Raw genomic sequence first — 13965 nt, 5'->3', positions numbered from 1 at the left:
AAATTTTGCAGAAAAACGCCGCTATAGGGCCTTAAAACGTCACTATAGGGCTTAAAAACGCCACTATAGGGCACCGTGAATATGGGCCAATCACACTTCTAAAAATATTTGCAGGAAAACGCTGCTATAGGGCTTTAAAACGTCACTATAGGGCTTAAAAACGCCACTATAGGGCTCCCTCAATATAGAGCAATCACACTTGTAAAAAAAATTTTTGCATGGAACTCGAGTTCCACGGAAAATTTTTTTTTTATATTTTTTTTTAAGTTTGATCGGGCATAACTCGATTTTCTACAAATCGAGTATTTAATTGAACTCGATTTTAGGATAATCGAGTATCGAAACAGGGGCACGCTCCTATATAGTTTGCAAACAGGGGCATGTTGCTAATTTTTTTCAAAATTAGGGGTAAAATGCCAGAATCCTCTAATATTTAGTGTTCAATAGTTGTGGCTGAAGGTCATGTGTAATGATTAATCTTATAAGGTTGCGTTGATGCCGCCTGTTGAAGAAATTGAAAAATCCTATGCAATAACGACAAAATGTAGATGTGTAAAAGGAAATAGAAGAAATAGTAAGTAATGTATAATACATGGTACTCGAGTTTATAAAACTCCAGACGACAAGGAATTTGAGTTTCTTAAACTCGAGTTTTGCGTGGCATTTTTTTAATTAAAATAATCCACATCAACAACATTTTTTTATGGAACTCGAGTTTCATGTCAAACTCAAGTTTTAAAAATGTGGTAGATTGCTAAATATTTCTCAAACAGTAGTAAAACATTAATAATTTTGACCAATAGTGGTATTTGGCCATTTTGACCCTATAACCAAACCCTTGTCATTTTAAATTACCACTCCCAAGCCCGCTGTTCTTTTGTACTTAGAAATTGCATGTCAAAGTTAACTTTGAACCTTGAAGAAGGAGGATGTTGCCATCTTACCAGAGTAGGATTTATGGACAACAGTGGTTGTCGGTTTGATTGGTACAGCTCGAACAAAAACATCAAAGGCAGAAAGCCAATGTGGGATCACTTTTGAGATTGGATAGTCTTTATTGGCCACTCTCAATTGGTTCCTATGATGCCAAAGGGTACAGACTAGCATGGCAAAAATGTCAAGACTTTTCTCATCATCAGTCACATTTTGCACAACATCAATAAAAAGTGAGAACATGGATACCATATTTGGGAGAAAGCTTGCAATGTTATAAGCATCGCCAGTTAAAACATTTCTCTTGACCAGGTTAGTTTTGACCAACATTCTTGCAAGCCCTTCACAACATTCTTTTAACCTTGTTTGGAACTGACAAACCCCATACTTTCTTGTTTGGAACTGGATCAAAAATAGAGAGGATTCATGAGAGAGAAAGTTGTACCTTGACTTAACTAAGTACACGTACACCCGAAGAGACAAAAGGCCATATTAGCTTATCCTCAATGTTAGAGATATTTTAGCTCATTAGCATAGGTCTAAGCCTAATTCTACTTTGTGTGCAAGTCAAGTCTCCTACTTATTCTAGAAGTCTATTAGTTTAGACTTTTACTTTGTGTACATGTCAAGTCTCCTACTTATATTAGGAGTCTATTAGTCTAGGGTTTAGTCTACTAAATATACCCATGTTATGGTTCATTGTAATACAAGTTTTGTACTACACTCTTATGTAATAAAGATGTAGTCCTTAAGGGTTTCTTCCGTGTACGTAGGCTGTAAGGCTGAACCATGTAATTGTCATGTTCCTATTTTATACTTTTTCTCTTCCACATCTATTCAAGCATATTCAACATGGAATATATCATAACTAATATTTAACACTCAACATTCTAACGGTAGAGTGGGATTTTTTTAATCATGTTTGCTTTGTGGGGTTGAAAAATTCTATCTAAAATATTGTCAATGGGCATTTTTTGTTGCCAATTTTTTGTTGTCAATATGATATTTGGAAAGCCAAGACCGAGACTTCACTTTAGACTTAAAATACGGTCCAAAGGCTATTGGTGAAGTAAGAAAGGTTCATTTTTTCTCAAGGTCTAGATTGCACCCAACAAGGATCATAGTAATGCCCCAAAAATACCTCTTACAAAGATAAACTAGCACAAAAGATGGCCCGCCACAAGAAATGCTTAAATAATAGTCCAGTAGTAAACAAGAGAAATGTCTAGCGATAAATGTCTGAAAAATTTGTTAAATGTATTCACATCATAAAAATCATGTATTTATTTCATTATTATTTCCTTGTTAATAAAATATTTAGAGAGGTCAAAACTAAGACTCAATGTTGGGCTTCAAGGCATGGCCCAAAGGCTTCTCGATATCATGTGATGGCATGGGTTCGTCCTTAACGTGAGATAGAGGTTGTATCTTAGCAAGAATAACGACAAAACTTAAAATGCATTTCCACAATAGTTAGTTAATATAAAAGTGGGCCTATTATGACTAGTACACAAGAGGAAAATGGTCTAGTTGTAAATATGTAGGATCTCTAGTGATAGACGTTTGACATATTAATAAGTGTGTTTACATAATAAAAAATCATATACTTTCTTTATTATTATTAAGCCAACATGAGGGAAAACTCCCATAGTATCCAAGACATTATAACCTTCAATGTAATAGTAATAAAAAGGATTAAATGCACCATTATTACAACTAAAAGAGGAAAAATTAGAATGGAATGAAGGGAGAGAAAGAGTGTCCATCTAATGCAGCAAATGTTTAAATAAGATCTTTATGTGTCATATTATGCCCATAATGATGAACATATATGTATAGTAAGTGGTGGGAATGACTTTATGGAAAGTATGAGTGAACATATGGAAGGATGGAAGAGAGATGGAGTGATGTTTAGCCATTTTCGAGTATGGTATAAAAAGAGGTTGTTTATGGCTATTTTAAGTGCTGGGATTTCTGAGGAGATGAAATGAAATGTTTATGGGTAAGTGTATATGGGTATTTATGAATTGAAAAGTTTATTTTTGAACTAAAAATGACATGATAGATGAGGAATTTTTGTGAGAAGATCTTGTCCTTGATGAGTTTATGGTAGTTCCTTTTATAGTGAAGTTTAGGGAGTGATTAGCAAAAATTTAGAGAGGACTAGGTCTGAATAGCAAGGGAATTTCAAAATATTTGTCATAAGATTTGACCCAAAATGGTGAGATTTGCTTTTATAGTGTTTTGCTTCTTCGGGTAGTGTCAGCTAGAGGCTGAGATACTCTTAAATTAAATGCTAGGATTTGGAGACTAATTTCGTTCAATATATAGGAGTACGACATGTATTAGGGATAGAGATCTTGCTTATTGCAACTAAGATCAGAGCTTAAAAGAGATGGTTATCACTCCAAGCTAGGTTTCAACCATTGTTTCCTCTATTGGGAGTTTCTTCTGGACAACCCCTTATGCCTTTCAAACCATTTTTCCCGAAATTTCCCCTTTTGGGATTCATGGGCTTGGTTTATGAGAAAATAAATTATTGACGAAAATACCATTTTGGTCCCTATATTTTGGGGGTCATAATTAATTTGGTCCGTATATTTTGATAGCAATCAATTTGGTCTCTATTATTTTTAATTCGAGGTCAAATTAGTACCTACCATTAACTCACTAACACAAAATGCTTACATGGCAAACAGTGTACACTACTGACACATATAAAGCTTATTTGGCTTATATAATAATATTAAATATTGACAAATCATTTTTTTTTTTTTTTTTTTGAGGAACTGACAACTCATTATTTTAATTAATAAAAATGCCACGTCATAAACAAACACCAAAGACGAAAGAAAATGAAAATCTGCCAAAGACCGAAATAGAAAATTTAATTTCTTTTATTTTATTTCAACTTTCAGCCTTAGCCATTGACAATAGTGCAATACCTAGCTGATCTCAATCCCAACAAATTCCTTATAAAAGGAAAAAAATATTTTTACAAGGCCGTCAAAGTAAGCTCTAAAAGCTGAGAAGATCGACTCTTTTGGGCTTGACAAACACACACCTATTACGGTTTACACCCAAAGGTTTAAAACTTAAAAGTTCCTTTTTCATTTTGGGCCGTAGTCAGGAAGTAAGTCCAAGAATATGATGAAACCGGCCCAAACCCCTCGTAGGGTTTATCTCCGATTGCTCTCACTCACACACTCACAGACACAGTAACTGCGCCTTTCATTTTTGTTTCTCTCTGACTCTGGCTCCAGCGAGAGAGTGGTAGAAGAATAGAATGGCGCCGAGTACAGGGAGAAGCGCGAGAAAGAGCAGGAACCCAGATCTTGTTCGAGGCGTGGGCAAGTACTCAAGGTCAAAGATGTATCACAAGCGTGGTCTCTGGGCTATCAAGGCCAAAAACGGCGGCGTTTTCCCCCGCCACGATGCCAAGCCAGCTTCACCAATGGCGGAGCTTCAGAAGTCTCCAAAGTTCTACCCAGCTGATGACGTGAAGAAGCCTCTAATAAATAAGAGGAAGCCTAAACTCACGAAGCTGAGAGCGAGTATTACTCCAGGGACGGTGTTGATTTTGTTGGCTGGGAGGTTCATGGGGAAGAGAGTTGTTTTTCTCAAACAACTCTCATCTGGGTTACTTCTAGTTACTGGTAAATCCATTTTTATTACTTCATTGTATGTGTCATGCATTTGTTAAGTGGAGTTGTGTTTGGTGTTATGATCTTGGGTTAGTTTTTGTTGTTGGCAAAGATTATGTTTATACTTGATTGTTCTCATTGTTGAATCATATCCGGTGATAGTGCTAGAAAGCATGATTTGGTGCGTTGCGTTATAGATATTGTCACGGCATGTTGATGTTTGGTACATTGTACACTATAAAAGGAATCCCTCCAATTGCTTCTATGATGAGGTGAGGAGAACTTAGCTATAGTGTAGAAGAATGGGTTAAGAAGAGATTCTAGCAACAACACAAGATTAAAGCAAAGAAAAAGATAATGGAATTGGAGTTAGAACAATCAAATATGTATTCCTAGGCTCAAAGAGCTCAAGAAGTATTCAAATCTGAAATTTCATAAATCTGATTTTGTATGAATCTTGCTTAATCGCTGAATTTATTCTGTAACAGGGCCATTCAAGATCAATGGTGTTCCTTTAAGACGTGTGAACCAATCTTATGTGATTGCAACTTCCACCAGGGTTGAAATTTCTGGGGTCAATTTAGAAAAGTTTGATGACAGTTACTTCGCAAAGGAAGCAGAGAAGAAGAAAAAGAAAGGAGAGGGGGAGTTCTTTGAGGCAGAGAAAGAGGTTTGTTCATCAGCCTGTTTTTGTTGTATATTTTATTTATCAAAAGTTAAGTTTTACAGATATTTTTCAATTAAAAGCTGTCATCTACTTGTTAATGTTTCAACATAATCCATCCAGCATGGAAATGATATGAGCATTGCTGGAAGCCTGAGATTATCATGCACAAACGGTGTGCATTCGTGTGCACAAATGCACACACATAGGGATGATATGTAGTTATGTATATAAGTGTATTTTGTCTATAGACGATAGTTGTTTTGCTAATACTTTTTATCTTCTATTTTGCCATCTGTAAGTTCTAAACAAAACCCCCCCACCCCAAAAAAAAAAAAAAAAAAAAAAAAAAAACTGTCACAATCCAGACAAGAGCAGATTGCCAAGCTATTGAGAACAGAGGAGGAAATGCCCCACAAGCAGAAAACAGTCCTATTTAGGACAGAATTGCTGAAGTGTTTACCTGCCTCAATCCTAGTTCTAACTTCCCATCTAATCATCTTCATTATGCCTTCCTCAGAATTGATAAGACACTGGTGTAACTTTGGATTCCTTTGCCACAAGATGCGTAAACAGCATCCTTTTTTTATATTAAAATAACCTTCTCGTGGTGACCTGATTCATCTGCTCCATTTTTTGTCTGTTTTTCCTTCATGGGGTAGCTTTAAGAATTTGGAATACCAAGCTCAAAACAATGTCTGCTTGAATATTTATCGTTGTTAATTAGTTTTACCTTGAAAATCTGTAGGAAAAGAAGGCAATCCCGCAACAGAAGAAAGATGATCAGAAGCTTGTTGATGACTCATTGATCAAGTCCATTGAGGGTGTTCCAGATCTGAAGATCTATTTGGCTGCAAGATTTTCTCTCAAGTCAGGCATGAAGCCTCATGAGCTAGTGTTTTAGACAAAATATCTCTGTTCTTACTGTGACAATTTTTGACCCTGAAGTTTGTTTGACTAGATTATTAGTTGCCATAATTTCAAATTTTACTTGCAGAACCAAAATTTTGTATGGAGAAGATTTGCTTTATGCGAGAAATTCTTTTTGCCATTTTGGTTGTCTACTAAAGCAGCAGATCACCTTTCTGGTTTATTGTTTTGAATGCTAAATAAGGAAATGATGTTTGGGGTTCTCTCCCTTTTCCTCCTACTCTCTATCTTAACTTGCGGATACATGAATCTCATGGACCTATTACACTCTTAGGTCTCATTTGTTTTCTTTCATTTTTTGGGTTTTAGGTATGATTGAAATACTTGGTCAAACTGAAAATCATTCCCCATTGATCAGGAAAACACACTATTAACCTTAGTTTTAGCTTCAAGGCAACAAAAGCTTTCAAAATAATAGATTTATCTTTAATATCTCCAAATTAACTAAAGAAGGCGAAAACATCATTTTAGTCCTTATATTTTAAGGTCATGATCAATTTAGTCTTTACATTTTAGTAACAGTTAATTTGGTCCCTGTTAGTTTTAAGTTGTAATCAATTTAGTCTCTACCGTTAACTTACTAACAGAAAATGCTTATGTGGCAAATGGTTTCTCTTGTTGGCGTCACCTAAGCATTAATTATAAAAAAATAAAAAAAATATAAAAATAAAAATAAAAAAATAAATAATAAATAAATAAAAAACGAAAAGATTAATTGAAAGAAAAAAATATATATTATTTTTTATAACAATCCTCAATTTCTTTTATTTTCTTCTGTATTCTTAAAAACTTTTCTTAGCTTCCAAACACTATTCCCAGCAACACAAGAATCTAAAACTAAATAATAATCACCAAGACTTAATTTTCTTTCATATTCTTCTCTTTTTATCTATTTTCCTAGCAATTTCACGCAACTGCCCAACTATCAACACCCCAGATTTAACCATTTACAGCCAACATCAATATCCAAACCATTGAAGGTTGAAAAACTCAACAACCCAAGACCGAAACCCCTTAACTACCAAAAAATTGGTTTTGCCATTTATACTCAAACAACGCATTCAAAACCACAAGGCCTAGATCTGTTCGCTGATATCAAATACCAAAAATTGGTTTTCCCATTTATACTCAAACAACGCATTCAAAACCACAAGGCCTAGATCTGTTTGCTGATACCGAATCCCAATCAACCATCACAAAGTGAGTGGAGGTAGATATGTTCCGGTGAGTTATCAGAATGGATGAAACCTGCTTCTCCTCCTCGCGTTGTCCACGACGATGTACTCCGCATCCACGATTCCCCTTAGGCATCTAATGTCGAATCCTCGCATGAAGCCACCAATGTCCCTTCTTGCTCCACCATGCTCAACCACGGTTATTGGAAAAATAGATTTGGATTTTTGCTTCTGTGTGTGGGAAAGAATGAGAGAGAGGGAGGCGAAGATGAAAATAAAAGAAAGTGCTACTGTGAGGCTTGTCAATGGGCCAGGTCAGGGCGATCTGGCCCATTTTTACTTGACCCATGGGCACAATGGACTAGACATAATGGGTTATTAACTAATTAACGGACCGAGTCGAGCTGGGCTAAAAGAGAAAACTTCAGCCCATGACCCTGTCCATGGGCAATGCCCATTTTGTCTTTAGTGAGTTGGGCTATCGGGTTGGGCCTAATGGGCTAACTATGTGCTTGTGCCAACATATTATTTTATTATTTTTATAAGGAAAGAATCAATTTTTTATAAGGGAATAATCAATCTATTTTTTTAAAGGAAAGAATCAAAAAATTAAATACTTAATTGCAAATTTTTTTTACTATCAAATCTATTTAATTTTTTGTTTTGTTGATGGAAACCTATTTATTTATTTTTATTAAGGCTTTAAATAGTTTTTTATTTTTATCTTTAATAAAAAAAATTGTCAAATGGTTAATTCAAATTTACTACACTACTAGAAAAATATATATTTAGTAAACTAAATTTAGCACAATTACTTTGAGTATCTTAGTGATTGAGAGAATTCTCTTAAGAAATTCCTCTATAATATCTCAAGATTAATTCTTCATACACTTCTTATATATTTTTGTTATGAATTATGAGTTATTGGATTGGGCCAATGGGCTAGGCAATAGGTTGGGCTATTGGGCCACCAAGTACCCATGGACATAAAAACTAGCCCACGGCCTGACCCACTGGGTTATTATGCTACCCATGGGCCTTAATAACAAGGGGCCGGGCCACCCATTAGCCTGATGGGCCGTCGGGTTTCTGGATCAGGCTGTGAGCTGTGGGCTATTTGATGACCCTTATGCTACTACAATGTTTAGTTTTAGATTGTTGTATTATTGTCTTGTTGGATATTGTGTTTTGTATCTAAGCTAAGAAAGTCCAAGGATGAAAAAAGAAAAGAAAATAAATTAAAGATTCAAAAAATCATTTTCTTTATTTTTGTACTTTCCATTTTCCAATTAATCTTTTAGTTTTTTTTGAAATGGAATTTTTTAAAATTAAAATGTTTAGGTGGCTTTTTAAATATTTAAATATATAATTATATATTATTATGTTAGTCACGTGTGCGCCAACAAGACAAACCTTTTGCCATTTAGGCAATTTTTCGTCAGTAAGTTAACAGTAGAAACCAAATTGATTGCAACTTAAAAATAACAAGGACCAAATTGATTGCTACTTAAATGTAGGGACCAAATTGATCATAAGCTCAAAATATAGGGACCAAAATGGTGTTTTCGTCATAACTAAAATACCCCTAAAATCTTCAAAATGTTATTAAACATTTAAAAAATATTTTTGAAAGTTCTAATCTGACAGCCTTTTAAATGGCCAAATATCTTAGAAACTTCTAAAATAATGGAAATATTCATAAAATTTCCAAAATGATCAAAATGAGGCTTTCAAAATACTTGTAAATTAAATCAACAAATGACTAAAATGCCATATAAATCTCTAAAATGATATAAATATCCTTAAAATATCCAAAATGATTAAAACACCCTCAAAGCCTCTGAAATGATTAAAACACCTTGAAAACCTTGAAAATGATTAAAAAATTCCTACATCTAAAATGGGTTCAAATAACTTTGAAATGTCTAAAATAATCAAAATACCTTAAAAATCTATAGTATGCTCGAAATACTCATCCTAAAACAAGTTTCAAGTGACCTTTTGGAGGTTTCTGGGTTTGTAATTATAGATGTGATGATGTAACTGTGTAAGTTTAATTGATAATTTTTATAATTATTTTAGTTTTTTTATAAATTTTTATTTTTTTTTTATTTTTTTTGTGTTGCACTCTTATTTTCATTGTACTTATTAGTATAATTTTATTTTAATTTTACTTATTTTTTCGATTGATTTTAATTATTTTGTATTAATATTTTAAAGTGGTGAATTAAGGTTTTTCTTTAATCTCTATATAAAAATATAATAAATTTTTTTATTTTTTATACAAGGAAAATGCTAGGAAAAAAAAACATTTTTAAGAACAACCAAAACACTGGAACAATTTTTATCAAAAAAAGAACACTGGAACAATCGGAGCATCTTTGGGAAATTTTTGGTTTCCTGTCTTTAAAAAGGGGACACGTTTGGTTTGCCTCGGGTTACTACGATTAGCCATTAGCAGCAGTTTTGCTAGTCCCTTTTTTTCTTTAAAAAAAAAAAAAAAACTGATTCCATTTGTGAACTCATGTTTCAAATTTCAATTTCGTGATATATCTATCAACTTGAATTTCATAGTGTCATCGGGCAATTCTGAGGTCAGCTTTTGTCAAGTTAAGAGCTACCGGGTTCTAAGATTATATGCCTTGTGCCAATAATGGGTACTCTTGTGACTTGAATTTTGGGACCCTTTTGGATTAATATTATGACTGAAGATCCTCAAGCAAAATTTGGTGAACCAAATTGTTAGAATCACTTTATTTTCTAGACATACAAGTTCCAAACAACATAGGAATTCAAAAGGAAAATACTAGCAATGTCCATTCAATGGAACAAAAGAATTGAAAAGAAATGGAAATTTGCTTTGCATTAGAACAACACTTCTGATTAGAATGGCAAGTTGCTGGTGTTATCTGCTTCTAGCTCAGAGCATGCTATCAGCGCGAGATGGGAGTCTTCTGAAGAAATTGCTTGGTACTGTGGGTAGCTTGCTTCGGAATCTGGGGTGTCGTAACCAAATTAGTCCTGCAAGCAAAGCAATTATCCTAAAGGGTGTCACATAGAGAATCACAGCTGCCATAAGGCAGAAGATGATGAAGAGGCTGGTTGCTCTTGTGTCTCTCCAGCTAAGCAGAGCCTGGAATCTCTCTCCCTGTGTTGCAATGTCTCCCACCACTGTCTGAATTCTTCCAGCTACACTTCTAAGCTTATCATACCTCATACGCACTACATCTTGTAGTTTACTGGTAGGAAATGTATCGAACTCTTCATCTAGTTCATCTGCATGAACTGCTTCTGCCCATGAAAGTTTAGTATCCATGTGAGGAGGATGCCTTGGCCGGAACCGGTAATTCCATATCCCAATAAGAAACATGTATAGGAATATAGTTGGAAGGATCAATTCCGGGTAGCAGATCAATATAAAGAACAGGACATGAACTAGGACTGAAGTAACTGGGTTCTTCCAATGACACACCTCACGGAGCCACCTGCTCATAGAGATTGCTCCCGCAAACAATGATACAATTCTATAGAAGTTAGCTTTGCTTCTTCTCATGCTCCACATGTGGGAATCCACATCCAGCATATACTCAACAACCTCCTTCCTTAGTGGTGGCTCAGCTCGGCCTAGCCTTGATGCTACAATATTCATTGCTTCAAATCTCAAGCTTTCTAATTGGTTTACAGTGAAGGGTTGTAGATAATGCATTTTTGGCAGTAATGGGTGTCCGTAAAGATAAATTATGTTTGCCAAAGAGAGACAGGTGAATCGAACTGCTAATTGGAGTTCACCCATCTTTTTCAATCCAGATGGGTGTAGAACTAGAAGAGGGTAAGAATTTGTATAAATTCGATCCATTTCCAGTGTAGATAGCCGGATTCTTACCTTCCCAATTCTAGAGTCTTTTTGAGATCCACCACCAGCAGCTGGTTTCTCATTTCCACCCAGATGGCAGTTGTCAAAAACTCCCAAGGTGATCACAGTGCAAGGATCATAGACCTCCCAAGTATATTGCTCATTCCATTTCGGATTGAAGCTTTCCATTATTGTTCTGGTTCTCACCCACTTCTGCCCATATTTGGCCACACAATAAGCATCTGTGGTTCCCCTACCGTCCTTGGTCTTCATTTGAAGAATCCCTTGAGCACTCAAAATACCCACTTCAAGGATGCCAACTGGATTCTTCCATAGCTGCCTAACAGTTGGCCGTACATCACTTATGTACATTGTTGATTCATCTAGTACATGGTAAGCACCCTCAAGACAGACTCGGAGATGAACCCTGCTTGAGAACTTCTGCTCATGCCTTTTGTCTCCCTCCAAGACACCAAACCCAAATTTTTCAAGGTTGAACCAGCGAGAGTGGACTGGCCTGTGATCCAAGCGCCTCTCAAAAATGGTAAGTGGCAAGGCTATCCTTCCCATAACTTCATCTTTTGCAGATGTTACTTTATTCTCAACTGTAAGAGTCAGGTGCTCTTCAAAAGGTTCAGCTGTTACAAAGATTAGATCTTCATTCCAGAGTGGATTAGTGGTCCGAGTTGGGCATATCTTTGTCTTCAGTACCTGCTTTCCAACGTGAGCCTTCACAAAAGCTTGTGGTGGTTGGCCTCTGTCAAGTGGCTCTACATCCTGAGCTTCAATCACATTAACCCTGAGATACCACAGTTTTGGTGAAACATAAACCTTGGAACGGATGTTGTAAACGCCTTCTCCCTGAACTGAAGCAGCATCTGAGTGCCAGGACTCCGGGAAAGCTTCATCGGCTTGTGTTCCCATCCAAACAGCAAGCATAATCTCTCCTCTCACCTTGCTATTCCCATGCCGGTCCTCTAATCTATACCACTGAGGTGCTAAAGGACTGTCTGGTGGAACCCTTGTTGGCACTTCATGCATGTCGAAGACCACCTTCCCTACATAGTCATCTCTTGTCACCACCTCTTTGTCTCTGACATAAACTTCAAGAAGTGAAGATTGAATCCTCTCTTTTGAGAAGGCAAAGACCTGCTTCCATTCAGGGTTTGTTCTCTTCTCGAAGTGCTTAGTTTTTCCCTTATAATTGCCGAGCTTCACTTCTACATATGGGTCACAGCTTCCGGTTACAGAATTGGTGGGAAGATCTTTGGCTTTCTCAACTCGAACATATAGATAAAACATCTGTTCGACTAGATCATAAGTGCTCGTAGCTCTTTCACTGCTAATCCACCCACCCCCACCACGTAGTCCTCCATGTGGCCATCGTTCCCCCAGCTGGGGTTTCATGTCCTTCAGTTTGTAGTCCTCTTGCTGCTTAGGAGCAGCTGGTGTACTCATTGTTGAAGGTTGAGATCCTTTCTTCTGGCAATATTTGTGCTAAAATTTCCTTTTTGCTGCAAAATCTACTCTTTGTAGATATAATTGGTTGTAGCACCAGCTGATTAGCTACTGCAAGAGCATTAAAAATTCCAGCAAGAAAAATTGTGGTAGTTGAGGTATCAGTCACTGCTCTTGTAGCTTTGATGCCTGAAGTTGAAACATGAACATAATATCAATAGTAGCTATTGGAAGATACATTGCAGAAAATAGAGGAGACATTTGTCCAGACTCTCTAGTCTAAAGTTTCTCTTACCTTTAACATACTATAAAAAAGTTTGTTACTAGCTGGAACCGTCTTCATCGCCTCTGTTGCCATGAGTTCTTCATATCTTATGGGAAAGATAGTGAAATATCTTTCCTCACCATAGTTATGATCAATAGTGATATCAAGACACTTCAAATCCTGGAAGATAAATAAGAAGCTACCCAAAGGGAAGCAGGTACAGAATGAGTTTTGGTTCTGTAGTTTTCAGAGTAAACTATTACAACCGGGCTAGATGGTTCTTTCCATTTCTTGGCTTTAACTTTAAGAATGTGGCTTCTGCAACTTCACTACCATCTCCATAATACCTTTTATGAGCAATTTTTGTCAAACCCTGTATATGTGAATTTAATAAACTAAAAGGAATCCTAATTTTTACAAAGGACAACAGAACATAATGAATTAATGATATAGGTGCTGATTGATAGTCATTACTGTACGCACTACAAGGTGTGCTGGAAGGAAAATGATGGAGAAAGCTTTTGCTTTGTTTAAACGCAGATTAATGACAGTGCTGAAAAAGCAAGTGGGATGGTTGTCAAAATTCCATGCTTCTAAAAGATTTTGGATACCCCACTTGAGAGGACAAAGATAGTCTTTCGGGTAAAAATCTCAGACATGTAATACATTAAGCACTTTATTGGATTCTTTCGACTTTCGTAGCTTTGTTTAATTATCAAAGTCCAGAAATGACCTCTCACAATTGCCCCCACCCGCCCTATCTTCCTGCTTTTGATTTTCCAACATTGAAGACAAGTAAGAGCAATGTGTTCTCGTAATTTTGTTTTCACCAAATTGCTTTTGCTATGTGGACAACTTTCTTCTTTTTGCAGGAACGGTAATGGGAAGTAAAGCAAGAGAAACGGATAAAAAAAAAATCGAAGGGGGCTAAAGGCTAAAGCAGAGTATGCTAGCTTAGAGAAAAGCAAAAGCAAAAACGTAAAGCTGAGGCTAAGGTTAAGTGACCTTGCACATAAAGATGCTTTTGAACATTATTCTCTTTC

The 13965-nt window shown here is 36.0% G+C and overlaps 2 protein-coding genes across 2 annotated transcripts; one reads left to right on the top strand and one right to left on the bottom strand.

Annotated features, from left to right (window-relative positions):
- The first annotated feature begins 4130 nt into the window (after window positions 1-4130).
- On the top strand, window positions 4131-6334 carry LOC115952255 (60S ribosomal protein L6-like). Its single transcript, XM_031069345.1, has 3 exons — window positions 4131-4589; window positions 5066-5247; window positions 5990-6334. Exons 1-3 carry the CDS (start codon window positions 4220-4222, stop codon window positions 6143-6145), a joined length of 708 nt encoding a protein of 235 aa, XP_030925205.1. The 5' UTR covers window positions 4131-4219; the 3' UTR covers window positions 6146-6334.
- A 3803-nt stretch (window positions 6335-10137) lies between these two features.
- Window positions 10138-13288, bottom strand: LOC115951306 (FT-interacting protein 1-like). The gene is made up of 2 exons (XM_031068499.1): window positions 12953-13288; window positions 10138-12846 (listed from the first exon to the last, which is right to left on the bottom strand). The coding sequence occupies exon 2, from the start codon at window positions 12655-12657 to the stop codon at window positions 10267-10269; it is 2391 nt and encodes a 796-aa protein (XP_030924359.1). The 5' UTR covers window positions 12658-12846; window positions 12953-13288; the 3' UTR covers window positions 10138-10266.
- Window positions 13289-13965: the final 677 nt, after the last annotated feature.

The sequence above is a fragment of the Quercus lobata genome, chromosome 7 (genome assembly GCF_001633185.2).
Source record: "Quercus lobata isolate SW786 chromosome 7, ValleyOak3.0 Primary Assembly, whole genome shotgun sequence".
Taxonomy (NCBI): Eukaryota; Viridiplantae; Streptophyta; class Magnoliopsida; order Fagales; family Fagaceae; genus Quercus; species Quercus lobata.
Note: the sequence above shows the minus strand (reverse complement) of the source record. Positions and strands in the feature narration are given on the sequence as shown.

What these genes read in the sequence shown, in the direction of transcription:
- LOC115952255 (XM_031069345.1), top strand. Translation starts at nt 4,220, where the DNA reads ATGGCGCCGAGTACAGGGAGAAGCGCGAGAAAGAGCAGGAACCCAGAT. An exon ending in TGGGTTACTTCTAGTTACTG is followed by an intron (nt 4,590 to 5,065) that starts GTAAATCCATTT and finishes ATTCTGTAACAG; the next exon opens with GGCCATTCAAGATCAATGGT. An exon ending in TCTTTGAGGCAGAGAAAGAG is followed by an intron (nt 5,248 to 5,989) that starts GTTTGTTCATCA and finishes GAAAATCTGTAG; the next exon opens with GAAAAGAAGGCAATCCCGCA.
- LOC115951306 (XM_031068499.1), bottom strand. Translation starts at nt 12,657, where the DNA reads ATGAGTACACCAGCTGCTCCTAAGCAGCAAGAGGACTACAAACTGAAG.